This window comes from Neomonachus schauinslandi, chromosome 5 (assembly GCF_002201575.2).
Source record: "Neomonachus schauinslandi chromosome 5, ASM220157v2, whole genome shotgun sequence".
Lineage (NCBI taxonomy): Eukaryota > Metazoa > Chordata > Mammalia > Carnivora > Phocidae > Neomonachus > Neomonachus schauinslandi.
The window spans coordinates 130,754,344-130,775,200 of NC_058407.1; the positions used below are offsets into that span (position 1 = coordinate 130,754,344).

The 20,857-nt window shown below is 48.9% G+C and overlaps 1 protein-coding gene across 1 annotated transcript in view; it reads left to right on the forward strand.

The window, feature by feature from the left end:
* The window catches only part of ITIH5 (inter-alpha-trypsin inhibitor heavy chain 5), a 77,252-nt gene that overhangs the window by 54,556 nt on the left and 1,839 nt on the right, over positions 1-20,857 (forward strand). Inside the window, exons 9-14 of the mRNA XM_021696688.2 lie at positions 10,150-10,318; positions 13,003-13,312; positions 15,175-15,707; positions 17,258-17,311; positions 19,136-19,252; positions 20,396-20,773. Of these exons, the coding sequence (XP_021552363.1) occupies positions 10,150-10,318; positions 13,003-13,312; positions 15,175-15,707; positions 17,258-17,311; positions 19,136-19,252; positions 20,396-20,773 (1,561 nt within the window). The remainder of the gene's footprint in view (positions 1-10,149; positions 10,319-13,002; positions 13,313-15,174; positions 15,708-17,257; positions 17,312-19,135; positions 19,253-20,395; positions 20,774-20,857) is intronic.

Genomic DNA, 20,857 nt, shown 5'->3' on the forward strand with positions numbered 1-20,857 from the left:
CAAGCGCAGTCTCCCCCAGCTCTTCCCTATACCATTCTTCACTGTACCATTAGACATAGATCCTAACATCAGACCACCTCTCAAGAGGACAGGCTCTACCTGTCCTCAGGGCCAAGTGATGTGATGGGGGTGAGTGCACACAGATGTCAGTTGCCCTGAGAGGCTAAGAGGCTTCAACCAGCAGCTGGTGTCATGAATGGAGCTGTTCTGCTCTGATGCATAGAATTAACTATTAGAGATTTATTATTTAGCTTTAAGCACACTGTGGGCATGGACAGGGATGCAGACATCTTTCCTTTCACGATTTGGGTTGGACAGGCTGAGTGCCGGCCTGGAGACAGCGGGGGTGGGGAGAGAAGGACGACGTTGGTGACTATGAGGCCCGTGTGGTCATGACCTTCATTCCAGCTGTCTTCTTCAAGAACGTGTGGATCTGCCACAGTTTGAAAGGAAAGATGTTGGAAAAACATTAGGTTGTCAAGAAAGTAGCTTTCATGTGATGGGGATCAAAGGAAGGGCAGCCTGAGCGTCAGTGAGCGGCCAGGAAGACTGCCAGACAAGGCCAGCGAGCCCAGAGGGCATCAGGCGAGTAGTGACCTGGTTAGAGGAGACAGCTACCTGAACAAGTAAAGGAGCTCAGGAAAGGAGGATTCAGGAAGGCCAAATGAGATCGTGTCTCGGAAATTTGGAGGGTCTCAGAGATAGGCACTATATGGCTCTCGAACGAATAAAAATGGATGGTGGAAGGTTTGGGTTCTCCTGCTTACCCTTTCAGGTTATAGGCCTTGTTGTAAACATCTGAAAGCATGGCTTCAGCTAATAATAAGAATGTCTAGCTTCCCCCGTCCGGTTTTCTAGAACAAGGGTCATCAAACTTTTTCAGTGGCGACAGATAGTGAATATCTTCAGCTTTGCAGACTACATGGTCTCTGTCCTGCTCAGGTGCGCTGCCTAGCACAGAGACAGACACAGGCCAGCCACAGGCCATCTGCACAGAAGAAACAATGGGCAGCAGGCTGGATTTGGCCCGCAGGCCATCGTTTGCTGACCCCTGGTCCGCAGGGATGTCTAATGGGCAGGGCTAGAGATAATTCCAGTTGGTACTATTTATTCTCGTCTACTGAGCTGCTCTTGTCCAAACATGGCCACCAGCAGATGCGTGGGTCAGAAATACATTGCAAAACAGAGATCTGGGGCTTTGGGCAGGGGACAGAAGGCAGTGGGGAAAATGTGTTTTTGACTCTGACTCAGAATATGAGGAAATAATTGATGGACAGAGGGCACGGTATTCCTTCCCCTAGGTCACAACTGAAAACTTGGATTTTTTATTTCAGAAAGATTCGCCCCTCCACAAAGATGATATTATTTTAAATAGGTTGGAGGTACCCATTTAAAAAACTTTTTGTTGAGGCAGTTAAGATTTACCCAAACGAGGCCACGTTTAAAAAGTTCTGAGGCTCTCTGAATGAAGGCGCTGTGTGGCTCCCATACAAAGAAAAAGTGAACAAGCTAGAGTTCTGAGTTGTCCCCCACGATCCGTTCAGGGGGTAGTCCTCCTAGTCAGCATGTGATGGCATGGTCCTGGTGTCACCAAAAAGCCTAGCTTCTCCTTTCTGGCGTCCCAGTTTTGTACTCAAGTCTCTCAGATCAGCAGACTTTGTAAAGGGCTGGGGAGGGCCCAAAAGGAAACTTGCTACAAGTAACAAGGAGATAAATTGCACAAGATAACACATGTGGGAGTCGTAACAGGGATTGCCCACCCACGCCTGGTGGAATGCCTCAGCACTGCCCCTGCCCCATAGTGCGGCAGCCTCCTTCCCTCCTGCAGGACGCCCGACTCGGCCTCCCGATCCCATCTTGGCTTTGGCTGCACACTCCAGATTCTCAAGGAATGAGACAAATATTGATTATATGCCATGGGAGAGGTATTGGCAGAGGGGATACAAAGATAAATACGACAGAACATTTTCTCTTGAGGCACCCGGGGAGAAGCGAAGTCATGTGACGGTTGTATGCAGAGCACTCCCTGTGGTAGAGATGTGTGTATGGTCTGGTCATGGCACAGAGCGGGCGCCCATCAGTCCTTTGTAGGAGTGGAGAAGGGGATTGTGGACTTTTCAGAGCAGGGGTAGTGGAGCCTTAAAGGTCTTTTAGAAGTTAGTCAAGTTGGTGGGGTGGGAACGGACAGAGGAGCCAAACAGAGGGGGATGGATAGCATGTGCAAAGCATGGAAGCAAGAGAAAACATGTGTACCGGAGAAGCCTACTTAAGTCACTCTAATTAAGGACCTCAGAATAAAGAAAATGAAAACAGAGGGAGAGGCAAACCATTAAGAGACTCCTAGCTGTAGGAAACAAACTGAGGGTTGCTGTAGGTGGGGTGATGGTCATGAAGGAGGGCACGTGATGGAATGAGCACTGGGTGTTCTATGCAACTGATGAATCACTGACCTCTAACTCTGAAACTAATGATATACTATATGTTGATTAAATTGAATTTAAATTAAAAAAAAAATTTTAAAAGGACCTTAGACTTTTGCTGGAGAAAAGAAATATGCAACAATCACATGTTCATCAAACCAACATGTCACATAGACAGTGGAAAGAATTTTAGGGACAATAAAGAGTTTGAAGTAGTCAACAAAAGATTAATGACAGAGGTGACATAGAAACTAGTCCTTAAAGATGCAACACAGTTTTCTTTTTTTTTTTTTTTAAGATTTTATTTATTTATTTGAGAGAGAGAGAGAGTGCATGAGTGGGGGGGAGGGGTAGGGGTAGAGGGAGAGGGAGCAGGAGACTCCCTGCTGAGCAGGGACTTGATCCCAGGACCCCAGGATCATGACCTGAGCCAAAGGCAGACGCTTAACCAACTGAGCCATCCGGGCGCCCCTAGGGCACAGTTTTCTTGACAGGAAAGGAGGGAGTGAATTCTTGGCTGAGGAAAAACATGAAAAAAGTCATGAAGCAAGAGTGAATATGCCATTGTGGAAAGTGGGGCTTAGAGCCTGAGACCCTTGCATAAAGCTGGTTCCTTTGAAGGACAGCCCTGTTGGTGGAACAGTGGGCAGAGGAAACCTCCTCTAGCTCTCCAGAATGAGTCCCCTTCTGCAAATAAGGATAAGTGTTACCAAACTCAGAAGAAAAAGTAACCAAGCCCCAAGAATGAAATTCACCTGGTTTTAGAATCTCTTCCCTCCTGCAACCAGAATCTCACTTTCCAGTCTCACAGTGTTAAGAGTATGGGAAGATGGAAGAGACACAGGGATGTCATCGCTCTCCCTGCCTGGTGGGAGATGACTCCCCTTCCTGTAAATAATTTCTTGTGGATACCATGTAGGTGTGCTGATACGCCGTGTTTACTTGCTAACTGTTCCACTGTTTGATATCTAGCATGGCTTTTTCTCAGCCTCCCCAATCTTTCTGTTATGTTCTCAGTGTTTGTCAAGGCACATCCCCGGAGATTTATAGCGAGGGCATAAGGTGGACCCATGCCAAGGAAATGGGAATCATGAGAACTCACATGTAGGAGAAAGTTGAATGAGTCAAAGGGCAGTCAAAGAGTCAGACGCCAAAAAAAAAATCTGTAGAATGAAACAGGCAGGGCTCCAGAATCCAAACATGCCGTTGGGCAATATAAACTTAACAATTTAGACCAGGCACGGGGGGACTGAGGATTCAGTCATGTCGATCAGTAGGTGTGTCAGAACATGGATGAAGGACACCAGTTACAAAGGAGACGTGTAAAAGTAGGTGAAAATCTCTTGGTCAGCATCCTCTTATTTACTTCCTGTCAGAGCAGGAAGCCACACCTGCGGATGGCCACGGGGAGTCTACAGATAGAGGTGGTAGGGCTGCATCCTTGGCCAGGGTGAGAAATGTGGGATCAACACTGAGAGCAAATCCTGAGGAGTATTAACCTGACCTATGAAGAGAAGTGAAAAAATAATCTGTTTTGAGTCTTGAGTTATTTACACATAAAGCATGAAAAATGGATGTGCTTAATCTCTAAAAAATCAAAGATGTTAATGTTATTGGCAGAGAGCCTTTTAGAAAAATGTACAACGACATTATTAGGCAAATGTTTCATACATTTGTCAAAAAGAAGTCCAAACATTAGGTAATGAATCTTAACATTAGCCAGAGCATTAACATGAGAGATCATTTGCTTCTCAAGTTAGATTAAGGTTATTCAAACACAAAGACTCGTGAAATGTGGTTATGTTTATATTGCAAAGGATATTCTAATATCTAAACCTATTCAGACCTTTTTTTTTTTTATTTTGATTAAGGCTAAATTTAGCCAGAATTTAGTGTTTAACAAACATTTTCTTTTAGATCCAGTCCTGAAGTAATACCTATATTTAGGCTAAGAAGGTGTTTTTCTCTATGAAATAACCACCACTTTATATTTTTATACAGATCAGGCAAAAGCGTAAGTAATTAGGTATCAGAACAGAGCTGCTGTATATAACCTCTCACACTACTGCACTGAAAGAGGATTTGAAATTAGAATCCAAACAGTAAAGAAAATTACAGCGTAAAATCATACACTTTTAAATACAGGAATCGTACAATTTTGCTTAATTTAATATTCCCTTCTTACTAGTATGAGCATTAAAATGTAGAGACCAAAGAAATAATGTTTTCTACGTTTACTCCTGGGTGAAATTTCAAGTTACTATTTAGCATCTACTAAACTTTGAAAGCATTAGAAGATGTGATGACTTCTATTCCAAATTTTCCATTTATATAAAGCCAACTTCTAGTTTCTACTCTTTTTGTAAAGAACATATTGGCCACTAGAAAAAGAGTTTTAGCTTCTTCCAACAAGATTCCTCAAATCTGACCAAGACACTTTTTTTCAATACTTTGTTTCTTATATTATAGTTTGGAATTTTTATTTTTAATGTAAATTATATAATGAGGTTGGTTTTAGGGAATATTTGTGGCAGAGAGGTGACAAGAGGCATTGTGTGATCACTGATTTCCTTTGTGAGTTGACAGAACCTCCTGAGGGGTCCTTATATTGTAATCAGTGGAGTAACATTATTTTTCAATGTTTTGGTTTCTTCTCTGAAACCAGTCTGTGGCTAGGTTTTTTTTTGGTGGTTGTTGTTGTTTTAAGTGTAACAATGATATAGACTTGAATATGTTATGGAGAAACAGTCTTTCTTACTCAATTTGCCTTGCTCCTAAAGTTGGGATTAAAAACAAAAAAATCTGATAATTTCATGGGTCAGTCACAGTAAGATTTCAGAAAACTTTCCTTCGAATCATTGAAAGACTTGTAGTGTATAAATATAATGTTTTCTTGCCTCTTATGGATTTTTGGTGATCTTGAAATACCATGGCCTTAAAATAGTCCCCCTGCAGCATAACTGATACCATGGACTGCAACTTCTGCTGGCACCTCATGGTTACTGTGATCTTGACCATGATCCTGACTCCAGGGAGACTTGGGACAGCACCATGAGTGGAAGCCTGTGGAGTGTGCAGACAGATGCTGGGATGGCCGATGCATCGAGTCTCCTGCTGCAGGCTTACGCACCTTAAGGTTGCTGGGAGGATCTGATGTTGCCAACTTTCATGGAGTCACAGGCTCTTTTTTTTTTTTTTAAGAGGGGGGCAGGAGGAGAGGGATAGAATCCCAAACAGAATCCCTGCTGATCATGGAGGCTGTCTCGGGGCTTGATCCCATGGCCCTGAGATTATGACCTGAGCTGAAACCAAGAGTCGGATGCTTAACCCACTGAGCCACACAGGCGCCCCTGAGTCAGACTTTTTTAATTGTGTCTGTCCCTTTGCATAGAAGGATTACAAGGACATACTGCCACCCAGGTAGTGAGGGCTTCCCCCTGCGGGCTAACAGGAGGACTGTATAAATATGCTTCCCCCTTCTCCCCATTACCCGTACCCACCTAGGGAAGGGAGAAGGCTGACCCATAGCCAGACGTAGTCCATTTCCTGGTGTTCTCTCTCCGAAATTTAGGGCTGTTTTCATGGTGTGTATCTGTTGATCACAATTCTCGTTTGTGGCCCAAGGAGACGTGAGAAGGACTTAGGTTTCTTTGTGGGATTTTTTAAAGCTGTTTATCATAGGCGCCTTTTCTCTTGGGTTCATTCAAAGGACCATGTGGAAAAATGAAAGGGAAAATGTGCACTTCTTGGTAAACATTTTAAAATGAGGCAAGTGATAGTAGTGCTTAGGAGAACAGCACGACCATTCTGCTGAGAACATAGAATGGCTAATATCTACTACCCTTGAACTTGGATTTCATCTATGATGTCATGGCTCCCCTTGTAAGATGCCCAAGAACCCAGACTTTGTGGCACAAAAGGCCTTTTGTGTCGGAGTTATTTCCTGTCGAGTGTGATTTGGTGCAGACACAGAAATATTTGAGAAAAGCTGCGTCATTGGGAACCCTGATGGAAGTGGTCCCAAGGGTGGGCAGGCAGCTGGGTTTGTCACGGGCTCCGCTGACATTTCACTCGGAGGGTCTTATTGTCCAGTGCCTCCCTGCTTGTGAAATGTTGAATGGTCATTCACGACCAGTGGAATGCTCACCCGCTTGTGGGGCTGTGCCAAGAGCCTGCAGCTGCGAGGGTTCCGTTTTGTAGGGAAGGGGGAGAGGAAGTGTCCATCCCTTGCCCTAGTTTACTGCAGGGACCCCAAGTGCACAAGCCAGAGCTGCCTCCTGGACACTCCCCTCCCTGGTCGTGGCGCTGCCAAGGGGCGGCATGCATTAATCCCAGGGACCCGGCTCTGCCCTTTCAACACGTCTCGTTCCTGAAGCTCCACAACAGGGGACCGTAGCCAACCACACTGAATGAATGGAGATTCTGAAACAGAGAGTTTATTTGTAGTTACTTATATCTACCTTGTTCCTGAAGGTACTTCAATTTAAGGACAGAGATGAAAAGACTAACTTAAGAATAACCCCAAGGCAGAGCTGAAATTAACTTCTAAGGCATTGTTTTCAAAGGAAATGCTTCCTCCTTCTCACCTAAGGAAAGTACACATGAAATTGTTGTAAGCAGAGAACGGTTCCCATTCTTCCTGTTCTTGATAGCTAAGGACTAAAAGGCATCTTTAATAATCTGGCAGGCCAAGGTGCTTCCTCATGACCTGGATAGTAAGAAATATGTCCTTTTATGTTATTAATTGTATTTGTGTACCTTCCATCTTTCTTCAGGCCAGACACCATCTGGAATGTTCTGGTCTGTACGCGGACCGGTGTCTGCCCTGTCTGATCAGCAGGGAGCGTGTGGGAGCCCATGTCTGTGGAGGGGCGCCTCCAGGAACTGCTCCCCCCAGCAGAGGAGATGCATGGCTCTGGGGCTGGCCGATCTCTAAGAATTCTCTCCTCCTCCTCAGCCACGTCCCCCTGTGCTCCTTACTTTTCTCTCCCTCTGCACAGGGGATGGTCTTCCTGCCTCTTCCCGATCGCCCTCTCTCCCCAAGACTCACTGATTCCTCCCCAACAGGCTGACCACCTGGTAGTTGCATACGGTACCCCAAACCTCTCTTCCCAAGAAAGCCCCGTCCTCGTCCCCGACAATAAACATAAACGGTGGTGACACGCTGGAAGTACTCTGATGATCGCAAAGACTGAGGGTAGCTTGTCAATGCCAGACATCCAGCCGCCCTCACTAATCACACACAACCACCAATTGTATTCATCTCCACAGAAACTCTGTACAAAGTACATAATCATACATTGTATGTGCCTATTTTAAAAGGTCTCCAAGGAGGACATTTGCACAGTCTCCGGTGGTCACCTAGTAACAATTTCAGGGCATCCTCACTCCAGGTGGTGTGTCTTGGGGTTTACCTGTCTCTAGCGGGCAGGCTTCTTCCTAGTGTGCAAGGGCGGTAAGTGGGGCTTTGGGGGCGGGGAAGAAGGCCAAGGAACATGGCTTGCTGGGACATCCAGGGTCTTTCCCTTTAGGTCACATTCATTGGAAGAGGGCCCTGGGGGAGAGGTGGTAACTATCGTTGTCCATCCGCATGCACTGGAAGAGTCGACTGGTCTTCTCCATTGTCATCCTCCAGGCCCTTAAGGGTTTAGACCAGCCCCTCTCCTGTGACACCTCTTTGCCTCCAGGGTAGTTCAGGCCTTCAGACTGCACATTCTCTGCCTTTCCGGGCTTCCTCTGATCTTTCTGGAATGTGCTTACCCTGTTCTCTGGATTGTACTCTTGGGAAGTCTGGCGAGGTTGGTGTTCATCTTCAGCATGTAAACACGGTTCGCAGAAACATCAGCTGAAGTCCACTCGCATTTACTCTCCTATCTGGACCTTCTGCTTGCCTTGTAAGCCTTCCAAGAATGCGGAGCGCCCAGGGCTGTCAGCCCATCTAAGGGGAGAGCAGGAGCCCACAGAGCAATCAAGGATGGTGCTGGCTGCAGGCAGTGGTAGCCGCTTCTCCCCAGGCCCCTGGGGTGGGGGGGGGAGGAGGGGAGGCCATCCAGAAGGTCCCGATGCAACTGGAAACGGAGCCATGTGAGCCCACTGGCCTGCCTGCCTTCGGTGCATGTGAGGATACACGGCAGCTGTGGCCTTACAAGGTCCTAAGAAACCTGTAGTTGCCGAGTGAAGGGGAGGAGGGTGGAGAGGCTAGAACTCTTCCTAAAGCAGAGCATCCATCACAATGGGAGGAAAACAGCCGCCGAGAAGCCAGGCAGGCCCCTCTCGAGGTCATTGGCGCACGTTATAAGGATCCCTAAGGATGTCAGCAGCTGAACAAAGCCCCGCCTCCCGACAAGCTGCCCCTTGTCCAAGCCCGAAGCCAGCCGGTGGTGCCTGGCCAGCTCCAAGCTCCCGCGGAGAGCAGCGCGAGCATTTCCCAGTGCCTGCCTTGGGCCTGGGCTCCCAGTGGGGCCGTCTCAGGGATGGCTGTCAGCTGTGGTCCTGTCGCCTCACAGCTGCAGGCCTTCGGGCCTCCCAGAGGTCTAGGCTGCGGGGCCAGGATGAGGCTGGGCCCGGCCGATGCTCACACCGGGCTTGTGTGGGCTCCGAGTGGAAGGAAGGGTGAGGAGTCGGAGTCCTGCCAGCTTCCTGGCTGACACCGGGTCAACGCTTAGGGCACTCCCCCCACATCTGTTTAATGTAGTTATCTGATGGATTTTTACTCCAACATGGTCTAGCAGTCAGTTCTGTTTCCTACGTATCGTCCTTCTCAGGATTATCTTTCCGAGGTTCTCAAGGGTGGGGGCTGGTGTCTCTGACTTCCTTTGTATTCGGGAAGTATTTGGCATTCCACACACCTCTTCTCTCTCTCCCTCTCCTTCCCTCCCTCCCTCTCTCTCTCTCTCTCTCTCTCATTTACTCATTCAACTCACTTGTCTTCGCTGCCTTCCACAATGCCCTTCCTAGTCTTCCAAGCTATGCAGTTCCTTTTACCCTCCTATTCCTGCTTCCCTGTGAAGTCTTCTCATAACGCTGCAGCAGCCCCCGCCCCGTGTTCTCATTCTCTTTTAAATTCTTGGGGTGTTTATTATTTATACCTCTAGTCTTAAAATTCGTAAAATGTGTATGCATTCATTCGTTCACTGAACTGTCTACGCCCCCCGTGTGCCGGGCACTCTCCTGTGCACAGGGCGATAGGAAGATGACTGGAAGCTGCTGGCCAAGAACTTGCAGTACGGTCAGGGACAAAGATAAAAGGCAAATAATCACGACTGGGTCATTATGCACTTTATAACACGAGTATTTTGAGGGCAGTGCTAGCCTAGAGGAGAGAGGATCAGCTCTCTTTGGAGGAGTTAGGAAAGGTTTCAGATGGAGGCCATAGCACATCAGCTGGGTTTTGAAGAGTGAGTAGGAGCTTGTCAGGTGACAAATGGGCGTCAGGCAGAGGAAAAGAACCTTCCATCACCGCTGTGACGGTACGGAGGCCTGAGAGAGCAAGACTTGCAGCAGCCTGTGACACTTCAGATGTTAAAGCCCCCATTTGTGATTGTAACATGTTCACGCCAGTGTTTTTCCAGCTAGGTGACAGAGCTCCTTGGACATTTATCTAAGTCCCTTTACATCTCAGGCACTTAATATTAACCCCAGCATTGCTCCCCGCGTGCAGTTTCCAAGCCAGGAGACGTGAGGATGAAGGTGATCAGCTGTGACCCGTTTTGCTTCTGTGTCGGTTTAGACCAAGGATGCCCTGTTCAGGATTCTCCACGACCTCCGACCCCAGGATCATTTCAATATCATTGGATTTTCCAACCGCATCAAAGTGTGGAAGGACCATTTGGTATCAGTGACTCCGGACAATGTGAGAGACGGCAAAGTCTATATTCACCACATGTCTCCCACTGGAGGTAAATACGAGACCTTGTTTTCTTGTTGCCTTTGACGTGATAATAAGCGAGTAGCTAATTTTCTGCCAGGAGACGAGGATTTGAAAGTTGAAGCCGATCACAGGAAAGGAGATAAAGGTGAGAGCTTTCCCAGAAGCTTATGTTTCTCTGAACACCAAGTCTGGAAATTCTCGTCTTCCAGGCCCCGAACTGATGGTCAAGTAAGTTAGGGGGGAAAATACTTGATAGGTTTTGGAGCCTTTCGTGGTTTATCTCATGGATCCGAACAATGAAGCTGTTTTTGGAAATTGCTCTTGGGTGAGGAATCAAAGCCAGAGATGGTTCGGTGTTTTGTGTGTTTGAATGTTTGCACCTTGGGGGGCAGCAGGTGGGATGGCGCTGCTGAACCATAAGCCTCTCGGCAGGGCTGCGCCAGCAAATAGAGCATGCATCCCCGGTGGCCAGGGAGATGCTGTGCTTGGAGAAGTGTGATGGGCTCTGAGTCTTTGCACACTTGGCTTGGGTATGGTCCCCCGGGGAGAGAGCGGAGGATGGAAAAGGTCCCCCAGGGCTCTAGGGAGAGGAGAGAATCAGAACAGAATGTTACCTAGCCGTGCTGGAGGCAGGTTCCTTCAGCGCAGGACATGGGGCTTACTCTCACTACTCTGTTTCCAGTACAGTGGACCCATGACAGGTGCGCTGTGTGGGAGCGTGTATGGAAGCTCATCTAGACTCCCTCTGCCCCTTCTACAAGGGCCTTTACAGAGATGCCGTCTTCTGGGGCTATTGTCTTGGTTAATTCTAATTTGGTTATTGGGGAACATATAAAACATCCAGTTCAGTTTTCTGCTGGCATTTTTCGTCTTCCGTCCATGTATTATTTTCTTTCCAAGATGAAGCTGTGATTTCCCATATGAACTTCATTTAGAACTTGATCTTGCTTGGATGGAACTCTGACATGGGATTTCCTACCGGTCTCCACAACAGTGTGGTCTAGGGACTGATTTACTGGTTAATGAGAGAGAGAAAAGATTGGATATAATAATATGGGAGAAAGTTGACAAGATCGTCAAGTCCTCGAGGGAGGAAACTCTTCTTCATCTTTGTATGACCCCTGGTTCTCAGCACAGGTCCTGACGTGTATAGCTCGTGCTCAATGAGTATTTGTTCAATTAAACGTTATTTCAGTGGCATTACTCATTACTAGAACAGTGTGTGTGTGTGTGTGTGTGTGTGTGTGTGTGTGTGTGTGTGTGTGTTGGCAGAGGGTGTGGGGATAGAGCTTTAGGAAACAGCTGATGTGTATTATGTTCTTTTGGAATCTACACCTTAGAAACCTAATTAGTTTCCTTTACTTTTCTCTCAGCATTTCATCACCCCAAGCTCTGCAGTGAACAGAAGGTCAGTCTGTTCCTCTCAGAGAAGGGGAATGGTAGGGTTGGAGCATAGGTTCTGAAGCCAGACTGTCTGGATCTGAAGCCAGCCCCACCATCTACGAGCCATTGACTGTGTCCATACCCGAGTTTACTCATCTCACATGTGGACGATAACGTTGTTGTGATGAGGATGAAATCAGTTAAAATATCTGAAGTGCTTAGAACAGTGGCTGCCACATGGGAAGTCCTCTTTCAGAGTCAGACATAGCCATTTTCACCCATGTAGTCCCTCTTGCTGGTGCACTTGGGTCCTCTCTTGACCCGGCGGTCTCTCGGCAGGATGGCTGGGGCAGCTCTGTGGGGGTCTCCCTGTGGAGCGTGCCCCCCCCTGTTCTTAAGAGCATGGGACATGCCCTGGCCTCGCACAGGCTTGATTCCACGCCCTGCTGTGCCTTGGTGCCTGGTACTAGGAAAGCTAAGTCTGTCCCTTCGCCTGGGCTCCCCTTGGCCTTAAAGTAGAATAAGAATTTTGGCACCATTGCCAACTTCTCGATTAAAGGGAAAATAAACATCTCTCTTTTTGTCCAGGCTCATACATCCAGAGGTCAGCTGAAACTAGGCTGGGCATTCAGAAAGGCAAATTAATGAGCCCAAAGAAATGGTAAATACTGTTTCAGCTGTAACTTTCCCTTACATTCAGACTCTGTGTGCATCTCCGAATTATCAGTGTGTTTGCACAGACTAGACATGTATTTTTTTTTTTTTAGCCAGAAATTCTGGAGAATGTGAAACAATGGGGAGAAATCACCTGGTTCGCTCAAACATGGTACATTTTGCGGGTAGATAAAAATCACTCCAGACTGGGTGATGGATTGTGGTGATGGGTATACAGCTTTTATAAAGTAATTACTAAAAGTAATTAAGTGTGTACCTAAAGTGAGTGCCCTTACTTTCCCCCTGGGACTTGCCCTCCCTCCAGATTCCTCTACCTAACCCCCTCCTGCCCTTTGCAAAGCTAGTCCCAGGAAAGGAGTAGGAGCAATTGATGCTAAGGTACTGAAGATTTCTAAGCCAGGGTGCCGTCAGATGCATTCAGGAGAAAGGCCATACAGTGGGATAATTCCGGGCCTTTCCCATTCATTTAGCAAACCCTTACCAAGTGTCTAGATAGGCTGGCATCACCCTGTAGGTCCAGGTGACTTCTTTCCCCATGCACGTCCTCCTGCTACCGCTTGAACGGTGGTGGGTAAAGCATCACCCTGACCGTGCGCCCAGGTGAAGGAGGCGGGCACACAGGCTTAAGCTGGGGTGCGTTTTGGTGTTCCCCAGGCACAGACATCAACGGGGCCCTGCAGAGGGGCATCAAGCTGCTCAACGACTATGTGGCCCACAACGACATCGAAGACCACAGCGTGTCCCTCATCATCTTCCTGACCGATGGGAAGCCCACCGTTGGGGAGACCCACACCCTCAAGATTCTCAACAACACCAAGGAGGCTGCCCGAGGCCAAATCTGCATCTTCACCATCGGCATCGGGAATGACGTGGACTTCATGTTGCTGGAGAAACTGTCACTGGAGAACTGTGGCCTCACACGGCGAGTTCTTGAGGAGGATGACGCGGGCTCGCAGCTCATCGGGTCCGTACATCTGTCCTCTCGAGACAGGGAGACTGGGGCTCTCAGAAGGGGGTGGAGGGTGGTGAGGTCATAACTCAGTACACTGGGAGACGTCCTAAGGGGTGTTTAACCCAGGTCGATCTGGGTTCAGATGCTGGGCCCTGCTTTGTGACTTTAGGCAAAACTGAAGCCAGCGTTACTCACTTTCCTCATCTGTAAAATGAGGATTATGGTTGGTCGACAACTGAATGACAAAACCAGTGTCAAGTATTGTCAGGATGGCTTTTGCATGTTAGGTGTTCAGTTAGCTTGTCATCTTCTCGACACTTCTAGCATAGTTGCTGGTACACTGTCTAGTGTGTTTGCGTTAATTCAGCTGAGGCGTACGTAGGAGACATAGTGCTGTCTCCATTTTGTGTCCTGGTTAAAACCGGCCGCTGATTCTCTTACTGTTTTGAGGTGGAGAAGAAACTAGCTCTTAGGTTTTCTAACTCCGTTTGGAGCCTTCCCACAGCTGTCATGTTGCCAAACACAGAGTATGACTTCGCTGTTGATTCGAGGAAGTGCTGACTCTCCGTTTGACATGATGTGCTTGGTTCTTCTTTACAGCATGTATAGTAGATACTTCAAAGGAAAAGTGAGGTTTGGGTAGATTCGCAGCTGTTTAATAGCCATATTCAAGGAATATGCATTCTAATTGGAGGTCTCTAAGGTGGGCAGTAAAGGTGGCCTCCTTGGTATGAGGATAGCCACCGTTCTCCCAGCCCCCAGGATTTTGGTCAAAGATTTAAATAAAAAGACAGATTTGCTTCCCACATTTTCAAAATTATTCAAAACTATATTCAAAGAGGCAGAATCTAGTGCACTGTATATTAAGATTTAATAACGCTCTCAAAAACAAAAGCAATGATATTGAAACAAACCAACCACTGTCATATTACCAAAACTATCATCCATACCCAACATTTATCGAGAACTTATGATGCGCCAGGCTTTCCTGCATCTGTTGTCTCTGGCGAGCTTCACAGAAAGCCTAGGAGCAGGTGTAGCAGGATCCAAGCAAAGCTGCCATGCAGATGACCCTCTCCTGTAATGTCTGGACACACTAGATTCTGCTCCATGAAGTCGCTCAGAGACTCCCGTTCCTTCCCTTTGGTTGCTCTGCACCCCTCAGGTGTCGTCTTTAGCTGCAAGGTTGAAATTAGGTCACTATCGCATCTATATTCTGGCCCCAAAAAGGGGGAAAGAAAAGAAAACCAGAGTAAGAAGCCATTTTATTTCAAGCAAGCATTGCAGAGGTTGTACTTATCATTTCTACTCATACTCTGTTGGTGAGAACATGGCCATGTTTGGCCAGAGCAGAGGCTAAGAAATGTGGTTGATACCTGGATGGGTAGAACTCAGTTAGGAAAGAAGGGGAGACTGAGCTTGAGGGGACAGCTGGTAATCTACCAGAGCAGTTACTTCAACATTCCAACTTTATAGAGAAGAAACGGAAGTTCAGAGAGGCTACATCACATGTCCCAAGACACACAGCCAGGAAGTGGCTGAGCTGGCTTCCGCAGCCGTGCTGTCTAGCTCTTTGGAAGGGGGATTTTGATTGTCCCCTTATTCAGCAAAAAGCAACCTGTAACAACCAGGAGAAAAGCAAAAGCAAGGAAATGAGGCATTACCCACAAGCTTAATATCAGAGTCAAGATGAGATTTCTCAAGGATAATGGGCTACTTAAAGTGCACCTAGAATATGTGTTTCGTTCTCAGAACGTTTTAAGAGGCTCTTTGAGAAACGGAGGTGTGTACAAAGGAAAGTCACCGAGAGGCCAGTCAGCTCGGGATGCTTGAATTAGTATCATCGACTCTCCGTCTCTGTGCTTCCACTGCAGGTTCTACGATGAGATCAGGACCCCGCTGCTCTCGGACATCCGCGTGGATTATCCGCCGGCCTCGGTGGAGCACGCCACCAGGACCGTGTTCCCCAACTACTTCAACGGCTCGGAGATCGTCACCGCGGGGAAGCTGGCCGACAGCCAGGCGGGGCGGCTGCACGTGGAGGTCACGGCCAGCAACAGCCAGAGGTTCGTCCTCCTGAAGACCGACGTGGCCCTGGAGCCCCACCAGGCGGGCAGGGGCGGGGGCGCCGAGGGCCGCAACCACGTGGAGCGGCTCTGGAGCTACCTGACCCTGAAGGAGCTGCTGAGCTCCTGGCGCCACAGCGGCGACGAGCGGGAGAAGCAGCGCCTGGGGCAGAGCGCGCGGACTCTGGCCGTGGCCCGCGGCTTCCTCACGCCGCTCACCGCGCTGCACCTGAGCCGGCGGGCGCTGCAGCCGCACCAGCTGGAGGACGCGCGCGGCGCGGCGGCCGCCCTGGGCCCCGAGCCGGTGGTGCAGCGCCTGCGCGGCGCCGGCGGGCGGCCAGGTGAGCAGGCGGGGCCCGCCCCGCGGCAGCGGCCCGCTGTCCCGCGCGCCTTACCGCGCCACGTGCGTCGCGCCGGCCTCAGAGGGGGTGTTGCACGGTCGGCGGCGGGTGCTTGCAAAGGGGACATCTCTGTAGAGAAATTAGGAAACGAGGCATTTGTCCCAGAGATGTTGTCCGGTAAAGTCAGTCTACCGGCAAAGCGTCGGCGTCGGGCGCCTGCCCCGTGCGCCGCGGTGTCGGAGGCACCAGGATGAGCAGAGACCAGTGTTTTTGTGTCCCCTCTGCCTCTGTGAGTCCCTCGGAGCTATGCCGCTTACCTGCGGGGGCGCAGCGTCCCAAAGCCTGGGCATCTAGCGATGAGACCCCGCCCCCAAGGGGGGACCCTAGCTCCTGCCCACACACACCTGCTTTGGGCAACGAGAACACCTTCCTCTGGGGTGCTTGATTTGCATTGTCCTGACGAGGTATGTGAAGGACCAAGTTGTGGATTCTCGAGAGAAGTCATCCTTTACATGCTTCTCACTCAGAGTCTAAACAGAAACGGTCACGTCCGGTCTCCTGTCATTTTGTTGGGGGAAATCAGTAGCGACAAGCAGAGGAAAGGTAGTTCTGCTGAAGCAGGGCATGATAATCTCAGCAATCAGGGCTTGTGGGAAACAGCATGTTTTTTACGTTTTAACATTTTTATTGAATTGCTGCCAAGTTCACATCTCCTAAAGAGAGGGAACGGACAGGAACCCAGGGCGTACAAATGCTGTCTCGTGTATTCCTCACACTCTAAACTCTGAGAAGCACCTGGGTGTGGTAGAGCGGAAGGGTAGGACCCAGGCACAGCTGGGTCCTGTTTCCGCTGTGTGGCTCGTGGCAGGTGTCTGAACCCCTCTGGGCTTCTGTTCCCTGGTCTATAAAACGTAGATACTAATGATTTCTCTGAAGGGCTGTTACAAGGATTAGATGTGTTAAAATCTTTGGTACAAAGCCAGTGTTCTGCAAATGTTAGATCCCTCTGCCTTGAGGGGTGTAGCACCAGACATTTATTAAAAGGTTCAGATTATAACTATATATATAATCTTATATATAAGATTATAACTGTCTTTTTTTTTTTTTACATTTTTGTAGTTTTTAAATTGTAAAAAATAACATAAAATTTACCATCAATCACTTTTAAGTGTACAGCTCAGTAGTATGAAGTATATTCACAGGTCTCCAGAACTTTTTTCATCTTGCGTACCTGAAACTCCATACCCATTAAACAACTCTACCCTCCCCAACTCCATAACTATACATTACATATGATAGAATGTTTTCCTTTCTTGTACACGCAGAAGTCTTAGACAGGAAGAATATGCTCTAATTTATAAAAGAATAAAATAAGTCTTCACGTGATATTTGTGTGCTGTGAGGCCAAGCTCCTTCTTTACAACAGGTGATGTTTTTAAATGACCACAACTGCATTTGAAAGCTTTATGTTTACTCACCCCAAACCTCTTGTTGGTGCCTCTCACCTCATCCTCCTTAATGTATAACAATGGGGGTTCTCTTCTTTCTAGGACCTGCTCTGAAGAAACCATACAGCCCAAGAATTAAAGTCTCCAAAACCTCAGGTAAAGAAAAGAACATGGTTCTGTGTCACTTGAAGGGTGAGATGTTTCCAGGCGGAGGGCCCGGAGTTCCCTGACGCCCGCGAAAATACCAGCTCCTAGAACTTGGCATGAGGACCCATGGTCGTTCAGCAATGGCGGGAGGCAGTTCTGAGAACCAGGGCGGTCGGTAAACCCTAAACACCGCGGCTGCCGCCCGGAGGAGGCTGGCAAGCCTGACAGCAGGACAGATGGACAGCAGAGGCCCATTTGCATCATGACTGAGTTTAAACGTTACTTGTTTCAGAGACGTGACATATACGTGCTTCCAGCTCCCAGTGGTACGAATATCTGTGATGGGCAGAGTTTATTATTATTATTATTATTATTTTAGCCTTTGGCTTTAGAAGGGAAAGACAAAAATACCATAGAGTTTCCTTTGGCCAGCTTCCTGGGATTATAATAAGCCTCCAGATGGAACAGCAACATGAAGGCAGGGTTTTAGTCTTGAAATGTACACGTCTTCCTTTGTAAATCTGTGAATTGCCGTGCTGCTGCCGCACTCAACGTGCCAGGGAAGTTCTAGAGATTAGCCACGAGGAGAGGATGCACTCGGTCTCTGATGGGGAAGGTACAACTCTTTTGAGCACACACGTGCTTTGTGGAATGCGAGGAAACTTTCCTCTCGGGTGCTGCGTGGAGTAATGGCTTTCAGACATCTCTCCTCCTTTTTCAAACCGCAACTGCTTTCCTGGTAACAGGATTTGGATGATTCGAGTAGAAATGAAGTGGTGTGAGTACAAGAAGCTCTCAAAGAACCGTCACGTAGTTACATTCATACCTAAAGAGAGCCAAATATATGGACCAAGACTTTTGTCTCCTATGGGTGCCTTTTCTTTTTTTTCCTCATCTACAAAAGACCAGTACCTTGTATTTCTTTATATATCATAGGGTGCTAGACACACGTCACAGTGAGACCAGCCAGGTTCTTTCCTGGGCCTTTCTGAGTCATGCTAGGGACAGAAAGTGTTTTTTGTTTTTGTTTTTTTAAATAGTTAACCGAGAACATTAATTTGCTGAGACTTGAAAAGACTGACCGTATCCACGTGTGTGTACATGCGTGTGCACATAACATAGAGAGGCATTCAGAAACACGTTGTGTTTGACATAAAAATTAGAAAGAAACTAACTCTCTAGTCTTGTGAGGGGAGAGCATTGATGTAGACGGTTGGGAATTATTTTGTCTGTACAATAAGAGGCAAGGCTGTTCATGTTGACCAGAGGCGAAAATGCACAAGCAACAGGGGCCGGCCACACGCTGGGGTCTTCTCTGTGGACAGAACTTTGAGAGCATTTAAGTCCACGTGCCCCTGAGGAGGGACTTCCATGGCCACCGCTGACCGTCCTTCCTAACCCCCAGTGATTCTGAACCCCTCGTGGTCACCGCGTTCAGTTGGGCTTGCTCATGGCCACTGTCACGCAGGGACTGTGGACGTCCGGTGCCGTGTCTCTGGGGCCGTGGCGCTCCAGTCCCAGGAGAGGGAGGGTTTGCATCCACATCTCTTCCCTTGGGTGGTTGGAGGAGACAGGAAATGATTTTCTGTTGCTGAATTGTGGTGGAAGGAGGATCATGTCTGGATGGAGGGGACCCGAGTTCACAGATGCACCTCACACAGTGACGCATAACACTGGTGTGTCCCTTCACCCCCAGGCACCTTCCTCGCTTCAAAGTCGAGGATCAGTGACAGGCTAAACAAATAATGCCTGAGCCAGGAGAGTATACGCATGGGAGACACCCAGTAAATGTCTTGTCTCTCTTGCTCTCTCCTGTTTTTCCTGGTCTGGCAGTGGATGGAGATCCCCATTTTGTCGTGGATTTCCCCCTGAGCAAGCTCACTGTCTGCTTCAACATCGATGGGCAGCCAGGGGACATCCTAAGGCTCGTCTCCGATCACGCGGACTCTGGTAGGTTCTGTGACCTCTGGGCAAGGGTAAGGTAGGTAGGACCACCCCCTCTGTTCTTGAGACAGACGTCCACGTAGATAAGGAGGTACATCACAGACATTCACTGAGGGTTGTTGGTGCTTCTTTAAAGGTGGTCGACTGTGTGTGGGGCTTGGAGTCAAGAAGACAAACGTTGGAAGCCTGCTCTGACTTTAGCCCTGGGCACACGTCTCCCTTGTAACCTGGAGACAGTGGTCCTTGCTCTGCCAGGCTCATCAGACCATTGCAAAGACCAGATTCAGTAATGGGTATGAAGTGGTTTTGTAAATGCAGAGATGCTATAGAGATTGAGGATCTATTATTGTTTTCATGTCTCTCCATTCCCAAACCGTAATGGTGGGAAGGCCGGAGTCCTAAAGCCATCTCTCTCGGTTCCTCTGCAATGCCACTGTTCATCCCCCAGCTCTGTGTGCCTTGAACATGGAGGTGAATAGGGCTCTGACCCCCTTGGGTCTGTAGAGGGGCTGGGGGAAAGAGGTCAGTACACGTATAGCTCTGGAACCACACGCAGGGATGGCCATGGGGCAGTTCTCGGTTTGGAGAGGGTGTGTTTCTTGAAGGCCAGGTGACACGTGTGATGTAATTATGTAATGTGTGATCCCGGGGCTCCTTTCCCACCTTGTTCTCTTGCAAGGCTTCCTGGCCTTTGAGCTAAATCTCAGTTTGTCCTAACTCAGGCTCAGCAGGGAGTGGGGGCCTGACTGTACCCCTCCCTGGAGGCACCCACCTTCCTAGGGGCCGTTCCTGGCGTTTCTGTGATCAGCATGGCGTGCCTGATGGGAAACAGCCGGAGATGCCTGGAGCCTTGAGGCGGCCGTACCTGGTCTCTGCTCAGGCTGGGATTTCTCCTTCCCCCCTTCCCCTTGCCCCAGGGAGGGCAAGCCTACATCTTGCTTCCCCTCCTCCAACGTGTTGATAACCTGGGGATGGCTTCTTTCACGCCGTCCCGCACGCGTGCCTTCACTCATTCCGTGGGACTGAGGGGCCCCTTCCCGCGGGCCAGATACAGCGCTGGGGCCCGAGGAGGAAGGAAACTGTATTAGAAGCCTTGAGCGTGACGGTGGGATGGTGCGCTAACCACTGCCCTTCCCCTCGGCCTTCCAGGCGTGACCGTGAACGGGGAGCTGATTGGGGCCCCGGCGCCCCCAAGCGGCCACAAGAAGCAGCGCACCTACTTCCGCACCATCACCATCCTCGTCAGTAAGCCCAAGAGATCTTATCTGGAGATCACACCCAACAGAGTCATCTGGGACGGTGGGGATAGGCTGGTCCTGCCCTGCAACCAGAGCACAGCGGTGGGGAGTCGGGGGCTGGAGGTGTCCGTGTCCGCCAATGCCAATGTCACCGTTACCGTCCGGAGCACCATTGCCTTCGTCATCCTCATTCACCTGTACAAAAAGCCGGCCCCCTACCAGCGCAACCACCTGGGTTTCTACATCTCCAACAGCGAGGGCCTCTCTGGCAACTGCCACGGACTGTTAGGTAGGCCGCTGCTCTTCACGCTGGTTCTGAGCCCAGGATTCAGTTTCCCGAAGTGAGGCTGATGTTGCCAATACGGTCAGCTTG